This window comes from Nicotiana attenuata, unplaced genomic scaffold, assembly GCF_001879085.1.
Source record: "Nicotiana attenuata strain UT unplaced genomic scaffold, NIATTr2, whole genome shotgun sequence".
In the NCBI taxonomy this organism is placed as follows: Eukaryota; Viridiplantae; Streptophyta; class Magnoliopsida; order Solanales; family Solanaceae; genus Nicotiana; species Nicotiana attenuata.
The window spans coordinates 96,937-117,468 of record NW_017672784.1 but is presented as its reverse complement, the minus strand read 5'-3'; the positions used below and the strand labels follow the sequence as shown (position 1 = coordinate 117,468).

Below are 20,532 nucleotides of genomic sequence, written 5' to 3'. Positions count from 1 at the left end.
GGGGGATAAATAATAGATTATTTGGAGAAATCACGCAGTCCAGTACGTAGTTTGTGCCCATGAAAATCTTGACCTTACAACGAGAGATAAGGACAGATTTCCTATGTTTAGTAAAATATGATATGGCCATGTAATCCTGTCCTCAATCCAATACAATAGAGTATCATATCTTCTACCTGTATTCATGTGTGTTATTGTAACCCTATATATGTTCCCAATATTCCTTTGATGTTATTAGGAAACTTTAATCTCAAGAAAGGTACCTCCACCTATCCTTTAAAATCATTCATTCATGAGAGTAGCTATCTATTTACACATTGATTACTCTTTACATAATTTAGCAATAACCAAAAGCTGACTAATAAAACAAACAATAATTCGCGTAAAAAATGTAAAAGATTTACTTGTATAAATTATCAGAGCAATTTATACCGCCAATCATGCACACACATGCATATATATAATTGTCAAAACATGTTAGGCTTGTCATTACTAGTATCTGCGTACTATTCACATTTCTTTCTTCTCTTCTTTTAGACATTCTGACACTATCCTTCACCAACAAAATACAAAGATAACTATAGATATTAATATGCCCACAGTCGGCAGTACCATCTATCTTATCCCTTTCTCTCTTCTATTTCTCCTCCCCCCCCCCCCCCCCCCTCGATTTCTGTTTTCTATTTTGGTTCGACCATAACTTCTACTCCCTGGGTTCCAATTTATGTGAACCTGTTTGACTGGGCACGAAGTTTAAGAAAAAAATGAAGACTTTTGGAATTTGTGGTTATAAACAAGTCAAAAAGGGGCCCAGAGTATTTGTGTGGTTATAATAGCTTCTTATTAAGGGTAAAATAGTAAGTTTAAGCTAAATTGTTACCAAATTTAGAAAGGGGTCATTCTTTGAACGGACCAAAAAGGAAATAGGTTCACAAAAACTGGAACAGAGGGAGTATATACTAATAAGTGTAGTTTTATGTTATCAGGTTAGGATGACATACATGTACTTGTGGTCTATAGTAATCTTAATTTAGTAATCTGAAAGTATAATAAGTTGTTATAATTGGTTAAAATATATTGATAGTGTAAAATCATTTCATAGAAATTAAAACTTTAAATTCTATGCACTAACGATGTAAAATATACTATGTATTAATACTATCAGATTACTTATAACAGGGGCGGATGTATAGGTAAGATGACGGGGCACGTGAACTCATGGTCTCTTGGCAAAATTAAATATTTTATGTACATATTTTCTAAAATTAGTATAATATTAACTGTTGGCAATCATGCTCCAAGAAGGTTGAATGGGACACTTGGTTGAATGTTGTGTTATTTATCTAGAGGAATGGGGATTAATTCCATTTAATAAAAAAAATTCTTCCTTTTTTTAGTTGTGCGCTCATGTACTAAAGTCCTAGACCTGCCTCTGACTTATAAGGTAATTAAAGATAAATTTGACAAATCATAACTACTAATTAGTAACTTAATAAAATAGTATTAATGTACACCAATAATATAAAATATTTTATATTGTCAATTATATAACTTAAATCCATAAATTTAAGGGGGGGGGGGGTTGGGCTTCACTTGTGCGAGAAAATATTTTATGTTCGCTAGCCGAAAAAATATAAAATATATATAATTTTTGTATATAATATATAAAATATATATACATACAAAAAATATATACATTCTCTCGATTATATTTTGAGAGCGGCTATACATTATTATTTTCCCTAAATTAATTAAATCCTTTTCTGTTTTTTCTATTGGGAAGGAACGAAAGAAAGGTATAGAAAGCCTTGTGGGCCACATCCTACATTGATTGCCAGCTGAAGGCCGAAAGGAGCGCTTACAAATACCCCTTAAAGCCTTTCAACTCCCTCCCCTGTATCTCTCATATCACCTCTGCTCTGCTGAAACTGCTTTTCTTCTCCTAGGCATTATCACAAACACTTAAATCAAACTTCAATTGCAGCCAAATTCTCCATGTCTAGACCACAACAACGATATCGTGGAGTCCGTCAACGACATTGGGGTTCTTGGGTTTCTGAAATTCGACATCCTTTATTGTAATTTCGAACTCCTTCTCTTTTTAGTATAATGTTTTTATTATCAATTTCTCTTTGAAGCTGAATTACAACTTTTTGATTGTGTAAAACAGGAAAACAAGAATATGGTTAGGCACATTCGAAACAGCAGAAGATGCAGCACGAGCATATGATGAAGCAGCAAGGCTCATGTGTGGACCAAGAGCACGCACAAATTTCCCTTACAATGATAATGATTCTCAATCACCATCGACAAAGTATCTGTCTTCTGCTTTGATAGCTAAACTACAAAGATGTCAAATGAAGTCTCTTAATATGGATAAAAGACCTGGAACGACAAAATTAGAAGTTCAAGACAGTCAGTTATATGCACCTTTGAACAGAGGAGATAATGGCATTGGCAGAAGAAATGGGCAAATGAGTGTTGATATGACAACGAATCGGGTAGATTATGAAGCAGATAGTAGTACAGAAGAATTCAAGACACTAGAAGATCATCATATAGAGCAAATGATTGAGGAGTTGTTAGACTATGGATCAATTGAGCTGTGTTCTGTTCTTCAAGATTAGGCCATGAATGCAAATGTACCACTGCTTAATTACCTTCCCTCTTTCTTTCTCTAATTTTTCACTCAGTGCCAAGTTTTAAATGTATAGTTGGTAGCTTTATTAGCATGAAATGCTCGAGGTATTTCAGTATCCATAAAATTAGTTGGATTCTTTGTTCTTCTCTCTGTGTTTGAGCATGATCATACTCCAACCTAATGAACTTCGAATTCCTAATTGGCCAGTGTGAACAAGTCAGAGTTGGGGCGGCATACTTTCTGCAAGGGTATTAATGTAATGAGTTTGTCAGTTAAAATTAAAATAATTATAAGTAGTTGCTCATAATAAATTAAGTTAATAAGCTAAAAATGAGTCAAACAGCATACTGTAATAAGTAAAATTACAGTGTATAAGCTATTTGCATGGTCACGTATTACTAGTAATATAAGTTAAGTAAATCATTTTCTCACTTTTTTTTGGACTATGCATAGTATAATAGACTACGACACAATAACGTCTACAAGAATCCAGACTTAGTTAGATCTATGACACAAATTTCATGGAAAGCTGCTTACTTTTTGACTATCTGACGCTTGATGATTAACAGCAAATTTTGGTTTTTTCTTATTTGGACTACCTGGTATTAATCTGGTGAATCAAGAATTTGCAAGGTGTTGTCCTTATTTTCTTGTCATATTTAGTTTTTTTTATCTTTCGAAGGAAATGATAATATATTTATCATAGTTGAATTTTTCTTTTTGTAAAAGGAAATTATAATTTTCTAATATTTGGCTAGTGTCTTTTCTTGTAGGAAAATATTTGAACTTCTATAAACTGAGGATCCTTCCTTCTCATTCAGGAGCATCCACTATGTAGCCATCATACTTGCCGACCATCGGTGAACTAATCGGATTAACCAACCAAAGTTGGTTTCGGTCATTATGTATTGAACAGAAGCAAAAGCCTCAGTAACGGTCGGACGATAGTAAAAAGTCATAGCAAACCCAGTAGCTACTTTTACTAAAAAACAAGTAAGCGTAATCCCCCCTAAACAATAAATTATATTAACGTGGGGAGGAACGTATTTACTAGTTATATCATCCGCAATTGCTTGAATCTCGAGATGTTCTTCGAACCAATCATATACTTTATTGAGATAGGCGTAACTCCCCTTCTAAGAACCGAATATGAGACTTTCATCTCGTACAGCTCAAGCAAAAACACCTAAATACTAGTTGCAACGGATATGGAATAGAAAGTTTTAAATTTATGAAGTTCTGATCCCATCTTCTCTGGAAAATCCAAAAGTTTGAAAGTCGTATTCAGGGGGAGAACTTTATGGGACAAGTGTTAGTGTGTCACTTTTGTTTGCATCTTCGTGAGGTTGTTCTCTCGATATTTTGTACTCTCTTTTATATAGTGGATTGCTCATCTCCGCTGTGGATGTAGGTCAATTGACCGAACCACGTTAAAGTTGTGTCTCTTTTGGTGGATTTCTCTCTTGTTGTATGATTTATCGAAGGTTTGTTTTATTAGCTTTTGCATGACACCTGATTATTTCGGTCCTAACAAAGATTCCAAGGAAACGTTTCCTGCTTTTGTAGAAATTTGTTATAGTAGAAAGCATATACTACATGAGGATTAATTTGGTTTTGTAGAAATTGGTGTTAGCAAGTATATAGAAAATGTTATACTTCATTAAAGAACATATTTTACCCAAACTATCCTTTATCACATTTATAAATATTTTACTTAATTAACTCTCCACGATAATTCATCTTCTTGAACCGAGGGTCTTTCGGAAACAGCCTCTCTATCCCATCGGGTAGAGGTAAGGTCTACGTACACACTACCCTCCCCAGACCCACTTGTGGAACTACATTGGGTTGTTGTTGTTGTTGTTGTTATTGTTGTAACTCTCCACGATAAATTGGAATAAGTAAGGGTGATTTGAAAAGAAACAAGAATTAATAAATATATCTTGATTTTCTAAACGTGAAATAATTTTAAAAATTAGTTTATCAAAACAACTAATTTTCGGAACTAGAGAGAGTAACTTATAGAGAAAGGACAAGAAAACGATTACTAGAATAGAATAGTATATACTGGACTACAGATCTAAATACTTGGAACAATCGGTCTTTCGCTTTTTTTAATTGACAGAATCAGGCAAAAAAAATCTTAGCAAGAACTTAATGGGAATATGGAATAAGTTTGTTAAAGAAATATTGTATGGTAATTAGTTCGAAACGTGGCCAATCAATAGTAGAAAGGTTTAAAGTATTTAATAGACTTGATATTAAAATGATAGTCTTGTGCTTTTCTATTTTCTGATCCATATATTCCTAGTTGTTGTTTGTTGAAGATATGAATCAAAATGTGGACGGTTCATCGGATAAATTAAAATCCCCCCTTAAAGTATAAAAGCAATATATAAGTTTTTAAGCTATTTATTTTTCCTACTTATTTTAGGATACAATAAGTTGATATGGATTCTGTGCGGTAGGCTACTTTTTTTTTATCGAAGGAACTGAGTGAAATGCTTGAGAAGCAAAATAGTACCAAATATAAGTACTTCTCTTATGTCATAAATGGGTAATCATAGACTGGTAGTAGTATCTTTTTCTTCTTCTTTGCTCCCTCCGGTCCATAATAAGTGACCAATTTGCTTTTGGCACGCCCATTAAGAAAATACTGAATTCAATACAAAAATACCTAGTATGACTAAACTACCCTTAATTAAATATTTAATGTGAGGAGTAAGAAAACTTTTAGGGATATGTACATAAGGGTAATTTTGTAAAAATAAATTAAATTTTTTCTTGATTATATAAATGGATACTTATTTTGGAACAAAATAAAAAAGTAAATTGGTCACTTATTGTGGACCGGAGGAAGTAGTATCAAGGGATTACTATAACTCATATCATGTCATTTCGATTCAAGTTGCAACTGCTTGACTTGGAATTTCATTGCTTTCATCTAAGAGTATCAAATTCAATAAATTAACTGTTATTCAACTAATACCAAATTAATCTATTATGGGTAATAAGAAGTGGAGATAAGAAAAATAAATATCTTGCAGACTGTAAATAGGAAAGGAAAAAAATAAAAATAATCACATCAATGTTTTATTTATATATTCTTGAATATTATTTCTTGATATTGTTACTTTTTTCTTCTCAAGAACCTTCAAAGAACTATGAGCTATTTAACATTAATAAAATGACACTATTGTCTTTGCCAAGTTGGGTGAAAATTGAAAATCATGATGTTCCACAAATTTTATCTAGTACATAAACATTTTATATGGTAAAAAGATCGACACAAAACAATTTCTAGATCTAGTAGGTGGGGTAATCGTGAAGGAGCGCCTTGAAGCAACAGTAAAGTTATCTTCATATAACCTATGGATTTCGGGTTCGAGCCGTAAAAGTAGCCACTAATGCTTGTTTTAGTGTAGGCTGTTTACGTTACATCTCTTAGGTCATGCAAGATGCATTGTACACCGAACTAACTTAGTAGGTCGGGGTAATCACTATTGACTGATGAACAGTGTATATTGGGCAAGTGTTGTCCGCTCCCAAGTCCCCATCTCGTCACATGTCCAACCACGTTTGTGATCTAAACTCCAAAAGAGGCTGCAACCCAATACTTCAAGTAATCCCCTGCACATGGTATTCGCCTAGTAGCAGACATTATACTCTTCAAACGGGGTTGTTTTATTGTTTCCCGTTGCATGTGGCTTTGTTGTTTTCTCATTCATTGAATTTTAATGACATGACATGCAACGAGGAAATGTCTTAGTGATGGATTGAAGAACATGACAAAGACACGTTTTTCATTAAAGTGAATTGTAATTTAAGGGGAAAATGAGAGACAAATTAATTAGAGTACTTAGCTAATCGGATTGCCTTAAAATAGAAGTACCTTTTGGAAGCAAGAAGGAATCAAATAGAAAATAAAAACTCTAATGTACAATGATTAAATAATTAATTAACAGAAATAACACAATTCTGAAAATGTTCAGCTATTATACAAAGGTTCCATCCCTGCACGTGGGATTGGGTGAGCCAAGTAGAGGGTTAGCAAGGATTAAATCGCTTAGTGGAGCGTCGTTAATAGATAGTAAGGACAATTTATGTTATTAAAGTATAATAAGGCAAGAACTCTTTTTTTTCATAAGAAAGTATAACAGATGACAAAGTTGAACACAATTAATTAATAGTTCAGAGACATATTTGAATTTAATTTAAAGAAATTTCCTTTTAGAGAGCTGAATAAGGCAATATCCGGTTAGTTGTACATGCTTTGGACATGAATACATGTTTTCCTTTACCGAGTCTCCTCGAAATAATTAATTGGGCCTGAAATACCCCGAAACTTGAAATGTTTGGCTTACTTAAGATTGGGCTGATTTCTAGACAGGGTTGCCACACTGATCAAACTAAAGTGAAACTTTGTAGGATGGCGTGGGGTAGCCACTGTTTAAGCTGGTATTTACTTTTTATCCAGCATTTTTAATGCTTAGAAATAGTAGCCACTAGTCTAATAAAATTAATATAAAAAGATTGTGTTACCCTTTCCTCCCCAAACGGAAATACACCGATGCATTCAAAACATAAAGACTTCGTATTCTCTGGTGTTTTTAACTTGAAATATGTTGTGTATTTCCCAGTTCCCAGAAGTGTTAGAGAAGAGGAGACTGGCAATCCAGCTACTGAGGTGACACTATCTAAGCAATGCTCAACTCAAGAAACAAAAACAAAGAGCCCAGGTAATTTAAGACCATTGTTTTGTGTGTATCAATATAATATTTTCTTTAGGTTTTAATTTGCGCTTGTTCACTACTGTTATGATTGACAACGATGCTTTTGATTTTGAAAACAGCTGCTAATACAAAGATTGTGGATTCTGAGTCAAATGATGATAGTAACGAAGAAGTTCCTTATGATATTGATCTAGAGATAGAAATAGTCTCGCAAAATATTGAACAGAAAACTCCTTCAGTCACTTCAGATGAAATACAAGTACTTGGTACCAAGGAAATGTAGTCTTGAAGTCCTAAAGTTAAGTTCAATAGTTAAGGACACAAGTTCAAAAGTTAAGGACAGTCAGTTCTTAACTTATAGTTACAAGTTCAAAAGTTAAGGACAGGCAGTCCTTAACTTACAATTACAAGTTCAAAAGTTAAGGACAATAGGTCCTTAACTTTGATTTCCAAGTTCAAAAGTTAAGGACAGACAGTCCTTAACTTACAGTTACACGTTCAAAAGTTAAGGACAAGCAGTCCTTAACTTACAGTTACAAGTTCAAAAGTTAAGAACAATAGGTCCTTAACTTTGACTTACAAGTTCAAAAGTTAAGGACGCTTGGTCTTGAAGTTTGAGTTTCAAGTTCAAAAGTTAAGGACATGTAGTCCTGAAGTCCTGAACTTAGAGTTACAGGTTCAAAAATTAAGGACATGTAGTCCTGAAGTCCTGAACTTAGAGTCACAGGTTCAAAAGTTAAGGACATGTAGTCCTGAAGTCCTGAACTTAGAGTTCCAAGTTCAAAAGTTAAGGACATGTAGTCCTGAAGTCCTGAAGTTAAGGACATGAGCAGAAGGGTATTTTCGTTCGGGCAGTTAAAGTTTATTAAAGCAGTGGCTAAAGACTAAAGACATTTTAAACGGTGGCTTAAAAGTAAATACATGTGTTATTAGTGGCCAACCGTGCACTTCCCCCGAAACTTTGCAAGCCCAGTCTGTTGAGCCTAATACGGGCTCTAGGGGGGGGGGGGGAGATTTGCATCTATACCCGCTTTTTGGATCACGTTTTAACTTGTGCCCGCTTTGCAAAAAAGATTGCAAGCGTACCCACTTTTTCGCGTAACTTCAGCATACGGGGCTGAAGTAGCAAAGGCAACTTCAGCATTCTAGTAGACGGGATTGAAGTACTAAGTGTGCTGAAGTTTTTGTTTGTAATTGCTGAACTTAAGCATAGTAGTTGAAGTTTTGTTCTCTATTTCGCTGAAGTTTTTGTTTGTAATTGCTGAAGTTTTTGTTTTTGTAACTAGCGAACTTCAGCTCTAGAGCTGAAGTTTTTGTTTTGTAACTGGCGAACTTCAGCTCTAGAGCTAAAGTTTTTGTTTTTGTAACTGGCAAACTTCAGCTCTAGAGCTGAAGTGTTTGTTTTTGTAACTGGCAAACTTCAGCTCTAGAGCTGAAGTTTTTGTTTTTTAACTGGCGAACTTCAGCTCTAGAGCTGAAGTTTTTATTTTTGTAACTGGCAAACTTCAGCTCTAGAGCTGAAGTTTTTGTTTTGTAACTGGCGAACTTCAGCTCTAGAGCTGAAGTTTTTGTTTAGTAACTGTCAAACTTCAGCTCTAGAGCTAAAGTTTTTGTTTGTAACTGGCGAACTTCAGCTCTAGAGCTATAGGGGACATTTCGCGTCTCCTTTTGTTTATCCTCAGCTCTGCTTATATTCCCTACTGTCTGTTTCTTAAGTTTTATGCTGACATGTTGTTTTGGTCCAGTTGGGGTAACTAGTCCTCCCACTATTGGGAATTCCATCTCAGTGATATTCCAGTAGTCCATGCTCTTGGTTGTTCATCTAATGATGCATGAATTGCATCTGATGTCTACTGTTCAGGTATTTGATGCAAAGAAAGACTTTCAAGGAGTAGGAATTGATAACTTGTAAAGAAAACAAGAGAAGGTAACATTTAAGAGTACACCAAGACAGAGAACTTGTCCCCTTCTTTGACGAAATTCACCTCCCCGCCTAGTTTCATGAACCTTACTTCTGGAAAAAGAAAAGATAAAACTTTGAGGAGGAGAAGGAGGAGGAGAAAGGGGGCTAAAGTTGTTTAAAAAGTGGATACAAGTTAAGACATTTTAAAAAAATGAGTATAGGTTAAATGGGGACGACCAAGTAAGACGCCCCGTGCAATTTTTACGGCTCTAGGCCGCTCAATGGAAGCAACAAGTCTCTAATAGAAACAAGAAAGCCGAATCCAAGAACAAAAAACTGAGACTAAGAAGAAACCAAATATTCAAAAAAAAAAAAAAAACATTGATAGAGGCAGAGATCTGGAAGGATCCACCATTATCCTTCTACCCTCTGATGGGAGATAAATGCATGCAGGAAAGTTGAGATTGGTATGCAAACTAATTCCAAAGCACTTCTTGCTCGTTCACACTTCAATGCTGGGTTAGTTTTTGCTGATTCTGATATTTTTTTTTTATCAGGTGTTCCGCACTCATATTGGAATTTTCTTATCGCATAACGCCCATTGAAGGTAAAATGTTTCCTATAAAAAAAATTTATTTAAAACTCAAAACTTCTATTAAGAATGTAATGATCATTTCCATCCGCCACAACTAATATTGATAACATTGGCACATAGAACAATGCATTTTTCACATTTAGTGTCCACCCATCCGCCAACTCGTTTACAACAAATTGTTCCTATGCATGCTCATTGAACCTTCCCCCTCCAGCCAGCAACACGTTTCAGATTTCAATAACAAAGTGATTTTCGTATAATTATCCTTGGAACATTAATAAGTGCCAATTACAAATATGAGTTAACGTTTCATCACTTTAAAACAGAGTGAACGTTTCACTTAATTAGGAGCCAAAATCAACCATGTCTCTTACTTAGATATGAACAAAAAATTCAGTTAGTATATAAAAAGTTAAAAAATAAATAAAATTTTTAGACGACTTTAATGAATAAACTCATAAAATACCATCACAAAGAAAATAATTGGACTATTGTATGTTAAATTTATGCTATCATTCCCATTGCTGGATTCATTAAACCGCGTCCAAAAGCAGAAAAAGAAAAAGAGAATAGACTCTGTCCTAATCCCCAATTCTTGATATTTGTGATATAGTTGCATGCATTGACTATTGCAACCTGATGCCTGATGGTCGTCTGGTGTTTACTTTGTTACCTGCAACGCATTTAAGTTAGGGTTTCTCATCTTATATGCTACTACCTAATTCTCATTACTGCACAAAGGTTACCAATATGCATTTATATGATTCTATATAAATTACTACTCCTTTTGAGTTCTTCATAGAGAAAACGGAAGACTCTGGCAAATCCATATGAGAAGGAATTATTAGAAGGAAGCAAAAAACAAGTAGATCAAAGATGAATGTCAACCTTGTTAGTCTGATTTTGCTAGTTCTGATCTTGATCATTAGTTCAAACGTATTGGTGGAAGCCAGAACTGACCCAAAATCCAAACATGAAAAAGTAGGGGAAGATGAAGAAGAGAAGATCATAAACAGCCATAGGAGAAGCAGCAGCGTTGGCAGTAGGAGCAGAAGCAGTAGTGGAAGAAGATCAATGCCACGACGTCCTCCTTTAGTTCCTTCCCCACCTCCCCCAAGACGTCGTCCACTAGTTCCCTCCCCACCTCCCCCACGACGTCGTCCACTAGTTCCGTCACCACCTCCACCGAGACGACCGCCGGTTATAATCCGCCCACCACCACTAGTTCCATCTCCACCTCCATTTATAATCTTTCCACCGCCACTAATTCCTTCTCCACCTCCACATAAGTTATTACCACCACCACCTCCACTTGTCCCCATATTTGATACACCTCCATTCTATATATTTTCACCGCCAGAACAAGATTTACCCCCTGGAACACCCCTTGTCCCAATCTTTTCACCACCATTAGTTCCTGATCAACTGCCATAAGATCCAAATTTAACATAAGCGTACGTACCGTCACTACTAGAACTGGATTGAGCTTTCACCTCAGACGGACTCTCGACCATCCGTGCTAATAGATAACACAAAATGTCAGCTGTTTTACTTTTCTTCTCATCTTGACTTATGCTTCGTTGATTTCTTTGCATTTTCCTGCTGGTAGGTAATTCCAGTGTATTGCAGTGTATTGCTACTCTTAACGTATCTTGATTTAATTAGTATTCCTACTATAGTATTTGTTCTTACAGCATCACACATTTTTTTTTAAACTTTGGTTCTTTAGTCCGTCAAGAGTACTGCAAATTTTGTTACAGAAATGCTGAGATTTATACTAACAGAAAAATAGGTCGCTATATAAAAAAAATTCTTTACTCGCCATTTACACCGTTCATTCATGTTTGTGCAATTCCAGTAATAAGATGTCCTGTTTTAGAAGTATCTAACCGAAACAAACATCTATATATATATATATATATTTTTATATATATATATATATATATATATATATATATATTGTATGGCTGTACTACTTATAACGACCAGATAAATTTCAACATTGTTATTGACTTATTGAGGTTAGCAATAAAATGTATCGTATCCAATTTCAGAAAAAAACTTTTAGTTGAGTTTCCTTTAGTTACTAGTACTAGGTAAGGTATCATCATTAAACTTATAATAATAGGCAAAGAGAGGAGGAAAATGTATAAATAATTTTCCACAACATTGAAAAAAAATTCAACAAGAATCTTGAAAAAGATAAGAGTCCATTGGCTGGAAAGAATCAGGCTAAATTCAAATCTGAAAACATGATTATAGCACCATGCATCTTTAATTTCGTCTAAACAAATCTCACAAACCAACCTTTCACTTTAGCATTTCTTCAACCAACAGTTATCCCATAGGGAGAACTTTATACACTACCCTATGTGCTTTTGCTAATCTTAATAAAATAAATATTACAACCTGGAAAAACCAAAAGATAACAGGGGAAAAAAAGAAATCAAAAAAAGGGGCAGCTCGATGCACTAAGCTTCCGCTATGCGCGAGACCGGACCTTTCTGCAAGAGGCTATTTCCATAGCCGTAACCTCCTGATCACATGGCAGCAACTTTACCATTTACACCAAAGCTTCAACAAATCAGTCATCAGAACTCTGAATATGAAATATACGAGCACACTTGTAGACTGAACAAAATGCTTGTAAAGTCATCAACATTAAGAGCATAATACAAGCCAAGAATGTGAGAACTTGCCATGACCCAAACACATAATGCTTCATCATTTTTCCAGTCTTGATATTCCATCTTCCATTGTAAAATCCATTCACATCTTCAATCACTTTATCTAAGAATTGCACTTTAGTTAATCTCAACGATCTACTCATCCCATTCCACAAATTTGCAACCTCTTTATCACTCTTCAATCGGTTCAATATTATTCCTTTTTCCCTAAGTAACAATGCATCCTCTTCTGTATCAATAATCCCGTTCATTAATTCAGTGTAACGCGTAAAAACCAACGGTCCTGATGCATTACATGCTTCATATGCAACTAAATTCCTCAAAATCACCTCTGTATTTACGTCTAGACTGACTGTAGGCAAATAAAATTTCATCTTTTTATCGTCGAAATTTATGCTCATGATTCCAGCATTGGTTACTACAAAACTGACTCCAGCTTTAGAAAGTTCAGTTACTGATGGGATGGCTATTTCTTCAAAAAGAGGTGGTTTATTGATATTAGTTTCAGAATTTACTTCAGCTTTTTCTTGTGAAAAGAACATATATGTAATGGGTAGTATAAAAAGTTTAATTCCAGGGAGATTAGAAATAAATTTCCAGGGCAGCTTAAACATGAGTTTAACAGGCCTGGAAAATACTATTCTTTTAAGAAAACGTACCGGACCTCTGTTTATTTTCACAAGGATTTTCCAGATTTCATTAATAAGTTGTCCGATATGACTTGATTTCCCCAGGAAATTACTATTTTCGACTTGGTTGGCATCTGTTTGCTCGTGATCATCTTCTGTTATTTCAGAAGTTGCATCCAATTTGGGCACGATAAATTGGTACAAAAAGTCTAGCAAATGAGCACATTCTGTGACTTGAATTTTTGGGAATTCGTCAACCATTTGGAACGGAGAAAGTTCTTTACAGAACGCGGTTAGCATACACACCAGCATGTTATCAGCCAACTCTAAAGATGAAAACTGGAATTCCAACATTTTTCTTAATATGAATAACGGGATTTGATTTTCGAGCATAATTAAATCTCTAAGAATGGCATTATGCGCGGATTTTCTCCCTGCAATATCAACCAAATGTGACATTCTTGAGGAAACTCTAGTTAGAATTTTACCTTCTCTAATCGCGTAGATTTGAAGGAACTCGAGCAAAAAAGAGGCGTCTACAGCCATCATCCAGGCCAAAGTTTCCCCATTGAAATTCAAATACTTATGATACGAACAACGAATTCTGTGCTCAAAATTTATCAACTGTTCCACAAGATGCTGGAATTTGAGACTTTTGAGCTGTTTCTGAGTTCTTTTTGCTGCAGCTAATTTGTACCTTTCCATATCGTGCAGTTCTGTACGCCAATAATGGTATGGGCCAATTGACACTACTTGTGGCACGTATGAATCTTGATCGCTCAATAATAGAGATTTTGGTACGTTGAAAATGCTAACTGGGATTTCAGTATCTTCTTCAAGTTCTTCGTCAAGTGTTCGACGGATTTGAATAACCCATCGATTCTCATCGAAGTTTGAATTAGTATTGCAATTTGTGGCCATGTTGGGTGGAAAAGAAGATAGTTTCAGATCCTTAATAAGATAACAAAAATGTAGTATAGCGGTTTCGGTTTATTGAATGGTGGAGTTAAGTGAAATGAAACTTCAAATTTATAGGTGTGAGAATCGACATAAATGCGATTAAGATAGTTCCATTTCGCCTAATCTTAAAAGGTTAACTATAGTTGGTATTATTAATTTATTATGGTTACTACGACTACTTTCACAAGCACCTCTCTTTTGTAATGAAACATATAATACTAAGTAGCTAGGGTTATAATATTATCCTTTTGTTAGCCAAAAAAAACGCGCAAGATCGAATAAAGTGGTATTTGGCCTAAGCAAAACGAATAAACTTCTAATAATGTTTAATTTGGCATATAGAACCTTCATTTCTTTCTCTATTTAGTGTTTTTCTCAATTTTCTTAAATCGGCAACTAGTTCGAGGTTTAGATTATGGCTTTATACTAGCTAGCTAGCTAGTATTATACGTAAGAACCTAAATCGCATATAGGCCGCCCCAATGGGGCAACTATAATTTTTTTAATTAGTTACGAATCTTAGAGATTGTTTTGTATGGTAAATAGAAATATGAAAGTTACGTTGTTTTTCTGATCTTTTGAGAGAGTTTACATGTCGAAATATCGATATTAGCGACCCAAAAATTGATCAATCAATCAAAATTTTGACATGTTACTTGAAAAATATAATTAAGAATCCGTTTCATGCAACAAACAATCTTGGGTAACGATTTGGACGTATATATATTTCTAAGGTATACAGTATCTCCGTCGGGCAGCCATTAATTAGTTATTGCTCTTAAAAGAAGTAAAAGAGAAAGCACCAATAGTTTAAGGTTTGTGATTTTCTTTTTTTGTTAAAAAGAAATAGGAGAATCGTATAAGCTGTAATAGGACCACAAAAAATTTAAAATTCTAAGAGAAGCACTGATTTACAAGCATTAGCAATAAAAATTGAACCTCCTTGACAGGACCACTTGGAAAATTATTATTTTAAACCGAGAATAACGATTAACGCCTATAATAGTAGCAAAAGATGAACAACAATTTTTTTTGTTTTTGTTTTCGTTTTCTTTCCCTAGAAGGATTTATATTCCATAAATTAAAGAATTTTAAGAAAAATCAAATACTTCTAAGGTAATTTTCTGCATTTAACTCTTTTCATCCATCAAAAGAAAAGAGATACAGTATTGAGGTAATAAGATTTGACCACCTTCATTATTGTTACGTTTTATTTGTATATTTCAAGAAACACTGAAAAATAATGTATGATCAGGGTTGGCTCCAAATAATTAGACATAATAGATATCAGTAATAAAGAATATGACTGCACCTAAGTTAGGATCTCTATCGGTCTAATCTATGGTTGACACCCACTAAAGGAAAGTTCAGATCATAAAGTTAGCTCTTATTAGATCTAGTCACCTTATACTTATCCACTGCAATAAAAACTGGAATTATCTTCGAACTTTGAGCTAATATGTCGCTAAATCGCTCGTAACTACTATAATTTTTTGATAATCTGTCGTTCATCTATCGCTAAATAGGATTAACATTAGATTTATCTGCTTAACTACAGAATTTATCTATCGTTGATTCATGTTGTTTTAGTAATGATCCAGCTTCATTAGAAGTTATCAAAAGGAAGGTTGAGATCTGGGAGCATAAACTTAACCCCTTGAGATCTTGGAATATAGAAATGGTGCATAGATTACTTGGCGACTCGGGTAGCTGATATTGACCCGAAAACCCATCACATGCAATAGTTGTACCTCTTTCATTTACCTGTTGTCTTTGTAAATCAAGCTGCAGAAAAGAACATAAAGGTAGTGAACAACAATTTCACCGGTCTCTATATAGGAGAAAAGAATGCATAATATTCCCCGGTCAAATATAATCAAATTAATATCCTAAAATGTAATAATTACATAGACGAGAATAGATTTTACCTTCATTTTCTTATAAAATCGATTTTACCTTGTTCCACTGCTTTCTCTCTTTAATTAGCAAAGTCTCCACTTCTTTCAGCTCAGCTAATGACTGCCAATCACGGAAAAGGTGGGAAGAAAATGAAAGAAATTAATAAGAGCATAAAAAATTGTGATTTTATTGTACTAAAACTGCTGGTTTGTATTCGTGGATATAGGAAATCAGATGATTGGTCCTAAAAACTACAAAAATTTGCAGGAATCGGATGTTAGATAATTTTGGCCCAAAATTGAAATCTACTGCAAGCAACTTATAATACAAGTAGAAAAGTAAAAGTAAATGTTTACCTTCTTCCTCCTCGACTTTTGATAGGGATACACTCGTCGGTAATTATAGGTAAATTTTTGTAACTTCATAAAAATAGTACTTACATAATATAATAAGTTAACTACACTAATATGTAAATAAATTATACCCTATTAATTTATTTACTTGATTTTATAATGATTTGCCCGTGAATGTTACCGTATAAACACTAGCACCCTAAGGGTGTGGCTGTATGGCTTAGTGGTTAATGAAGTGGGTGAAAACCATGAGGCCAGGTTCAAATCCCAACGGAAGCAAAAAATACTAGGTAATTTATTTCCATCTATTCAAACCTTGGTAGATAGATTTACCTTATACATGTTGCAAAAAACAGTGTTCACACTCCAATGTCCATAAAACAAAATTATTTGAACGGTCTTATTTACACTTCAATGACGATAAATATTTAAATACTCACACATAATATTTACCCTAAACCAAATAATTTAATTATAATAATTACAAAAGAAATAAGAACACACAAGAATCAAAAGGTTAAATGATACTCCAAATATATACAACGAAAACAAGCTGTCAAACAATAGGAATTACAGCCTTTAATCCCTTAATTTTCGTATGAAATTAAAATCTTAAAAAAGAAAACTCTTTCGACTGCGTTGAAATAGGTACTTTAGCTTAGCTTAGAAATAAGTACTAGGAACAGTTGTTCGTTGCCTCGGAATGTTCGCTCTCGTTTCTTTTCAAATTATTTTTATTGTGGGTGTACGTAATTGTTTGTAGCCACTACAAAATTAGACTAGATACTAGGGAATCCTAGACTCTAACCAGTTACACCACAACACCAAACCTTCTTTTTTTCAGATCACCATACCAAAACGAAGTAGACCTATTTGCCACGAATACATGCCACTGTTTTAGAACCAAAGAAATATCCTTTTCTCCAAAAGTAGTTACTCCTTTGATTTTGACAAATGGAGATTGGCTGTGGGCTTCTTTGCTACTTAAATTAGAGAAATTTTCATAAAGTACTATCTTTTAGTGGTAATTAGCTATCTATAGATACCATTTGCTATATTACGGATTATAAATACGTTTTCTGTTGTTATAAGATATATTAGATGTTTAAGCTCCTGTATTCATGAATACAATAGCAAAAATAGGCGTGAATCAGGGAAGTCCAGCTAATCAGTTGTTGTATTCGAGTGTATTTGACTGTATTCATGGCGTGAAACATGGGATTACAGCTGGACAGATTATTGTATTCGACTGTATTCGCGGCGTGAAACAGGGGATTACACTGTTTTTAAACGGAAAATATATCAATTAACATAATAGACTCCTAATATAACTCAACAAACTCAATTATAACACACAAAATTTGTATTTCTGGTTGTAAAAAAGATTCTCAACTGAAAAATACCCAAAAAATATAGCAATCTTCAGAGAAATTATATAATACACAAAAATACATAAATTTTATTAATTTAAAAAAACATATGAATACATTCATGGTATATAGCGAGACATTGAATACAATGAAATACATAGAATACAGCGGGATACATTGAAATACAATGAAACAAAAAGACAGTGAATACAATGAAATACATGAAATACAGCGAGATACATTGAATTACAATGAAAAAAAGACAATGAATACAATGAAATACATGAAAATACAGCGTGATACGTTAAAAATACATTGAAATATATTAACAGAAAATCAAGTTGCTCAGCCCCAAACTCCGTCGTCTTTGTTCAAGAACAAACCCTAATTTCCAGCGAATCCGCCGTCGAGCAATGGTGGCAGAATAAGGAGCTGTTAATCACCATTAACAAGCAGATGATTAACAACTTTTGAAGCAGCAACAACATAACCTTCATATAAATCAAACCTGATGAGGATGTGCCTTCTCGCTAACCACCCAATCAAGCTACGACCTTGAGTTCCAAGCAGTTTTGGCAAGAACTTTCGAAGTTCATTCATCTCCAATCTCTCAAACGAAAATTTTAATACTAGAGCCTGATGTAGGCCTTCTTCAACAGTGAACTTTCCAAGTTCCTCCATAGTAAACACAACAGTAGGTTCTCCATGAACTATTTCAATAGGTTTAAGAATTGTTTTTGGTGGATTTTGAGCAGGTTTGTTTGTGAGCACTCTCGTAGCGTATGTAGTGGCTGGGTTAGGGTTTAAATTCGTCTCTCCCACAGCGGCATGTATCAAAGTAGAGAGAGAAAGAAAAATAGTGTAACTGAATAGCGTATTTAGTGGCTTAGGGGTAGGAGGTAACCAAAATTAGATATTTTGCTACAAACATTAAAAGGTATCTATAGAATATAATTTTTTTAAATGGTATTTATTTAAAATAAATAAGGTGTTAACCTTTGCTATAGAAGGTAAAAATTCCCTTAAATTACGCTACCAAAATCCATTGGTTCCAACAAGGACTACGAACAGTTTTATAGTCCATTCATCAACAAAGTCTACTCCAGTTGAAAAGACACAATTGACCTTTTAACAAAGGGGTTGTTCAGTCATTTGAGACTAAAATGTGCGGCACGCCGCCGCCCAATAATGGTTTTTTTTTTTGGTAAATAAAGATATTTTATTAAAAACATAGTACTTAATAGTCATTACAACATGAGATTTGTCTAGGCCACAAGGTGCCTATCCCATCTCTATCAAAAACTGAAATAGCAAAAACAGGCGGATAATAGTATAACATTAAATTAGCAAAAGAGTCCAAGATGCATCCATTCTTGGCTAAGGTGTCCGCTACTCCATTAGCTTCTCTGAATGCATGCTTCAAGGTTGGCGTACCCGCCTCAGATAATAGGAACCTGTAGTCATCAATAATATTTTGATAAAGACAATTATCATTATTTATCGAGTTGATTAATTCCTGACAATCCGTTTCAATGACTAGAGGGGTTAGTCTTTTTTGGATGGCTAGTTTTAGACCCTGCAGTAAAGACATGGCTTCCATTTAGATATTTGTAGCGTGGGCAAAGCCCATATTGAATCCTAATATCCAATTGCCATTACTATCCCTGAAAATTCCTCCTATTCCTCCCCTTCATGGGTTTCCTAGGCAAGAACCATCTATGTTTAATTTATATATCCCTGTGGTGGGGGTTCCCATTTTATATGGATGGTCTTTTTTGGTATATTTGAAGGGCTCCATTTGCTTAGGAAGAGGAATTCCTGGGCACTGTTGGTTACTTGGCTAATATTGGGATATGAGTTATTCTTTCGAAAGATCTTTTCATTTCTGGTGGTCCATAAATACCAGAGGAGGAAGGGTAGGAAAACTGGCCAGCTGATGTAGTGATTAAAGCATTTATTAGATTTTAGCTGGTGTTTTAGCCAGTTGAAGGTAGTGAGCTCGTTGTCCGATTGAGGATAGTTGTGCTTTATATGGCATTGCCCCCATATTGCCTTTGAGTAGGTACATTTGAAGAACAAGTGTTTAATATCCTCTATTTCCACTCCACATATGGCGCATGTGTCAGAAGGGCAGATATTTCGTTTTGCCAGGAGGGTGGCTGTTGGGAGTCTGTTAAGGACGAGCAGCCACATAAAGTATTTTAGTTTGTTCAGGGTATTGCTTTTCCAGATCCAACTAAAGTCTAAGTTGTTGTCTACTACAGTGTTGTCTTGGTTAGAGAGTACATCATAGGCCGCCTTGATTGAGAAGGAGTTGTACCCTGGGGAGTTCCATGTAATTTTGTCCCTGCCTGTTTGGGATTGTTGGATATAAGTGCTGTTAATTTTTTGAATTATGTCTTCCGGTAGGTCGAAAGATAGTTTTGAGAGGTTAAAGTAGCCGTCTATTATAATGGATTTCACATTCAAGTCCATTTCTTCTTTTTGGAGAGGCCCCTGGATAAGGTTTCTTAGTGTGTCCCCGTGACTAATCCATCGGTTGCCCCAGAGTTTGATATTCTCTCCATTTCCTATGAGCCATTTGGTGCCTTTTTCACAGACCTTATTTCTTTTGGAGATGTTTTTCCAAATGTGGGATGCCGATGGTCTGGGGTTGAATCTGTTAATTGAATTGGTTCTTCTTTCATATTTACTATGCAGCACTTGGACCCATAAGGCCTCCTTGTTGCTAGAGTATCTCCATGCCAAGCTAGTACTGAATG

The 20,532-nt window shown here is 34.7% G+C and overlaps 2 protein-coding genes across 2 annotated transcripts; one reads left to right on the top strand and one right to left on the bottom strand.

Moving 5' to 3' along the window:
- Positions 1-1,876: 1,876 nt before the first annotated feature.
- LOC109214494 (ethylene-responsive transcription factor ERF003-like) lies at positions 1,877-2,785 on the top strand. Its single transcript, XM_019378414.1, has 2 exons — positions 1,877-2,078; positions 2,171-2,785. Exons 1-2 carry the CDS (start codon positions 1,996-1,998, stop codon positions 2,625-2,627), a joined length of 540 nt encoding a protein of 179 aa, XP_019233959.1. The 5' UTR covers positions 1,877-1,995; the 3' UTR covers positions 2,628-2,785.
- A 9,610-nt stretch (positions 2,786-12,395) lies between these two features.
- LOC109214495 (putative UPF0481 protein At3g02645) lies at positions 12,396-14,181 on the bottom strand. Its single transcript, XM_019378415.1, has one exon. It carries the CDS (start codon positions 14,107-14,109, stop codon positions 12,457-12,459), a length of 1,653 nt encoding a protein of 550 aa, XP_019233960.1. The 5' UTR covers positions 14,110-14,181; the 3' UTR covers positions 12,396-12,456.
- Between the last annotated feature and the right edge of the window lie 6,351 nt (positions 14,182-20,532).

What these genes read in the sequence shown, in the direction of transcription:
- LOC109214495 (XM_019378415.1), bottom strand. Translation starts at nt 14,109, where the DNA reads ATGGCCACAAATTGCAATACTAATTCAAACTTCGATGAGAATCGATGG.
- LOC109214494 (XM_019378414.1), top strand. Translation starts at nt 1,996, where the DNA reads ATGTCTAGACCACAACAACGATATCGTGGAGTCCGTCAACGACATTGG. An exon ending in GAAATTCGACATCCTTTATT is followed by an intron (nt 2,079 to 2,170) that starts GTAATTTCGAAC and finishes TGTGTAAAACAG; the next exon opens with GAAAACAAGAATATGGTTAG.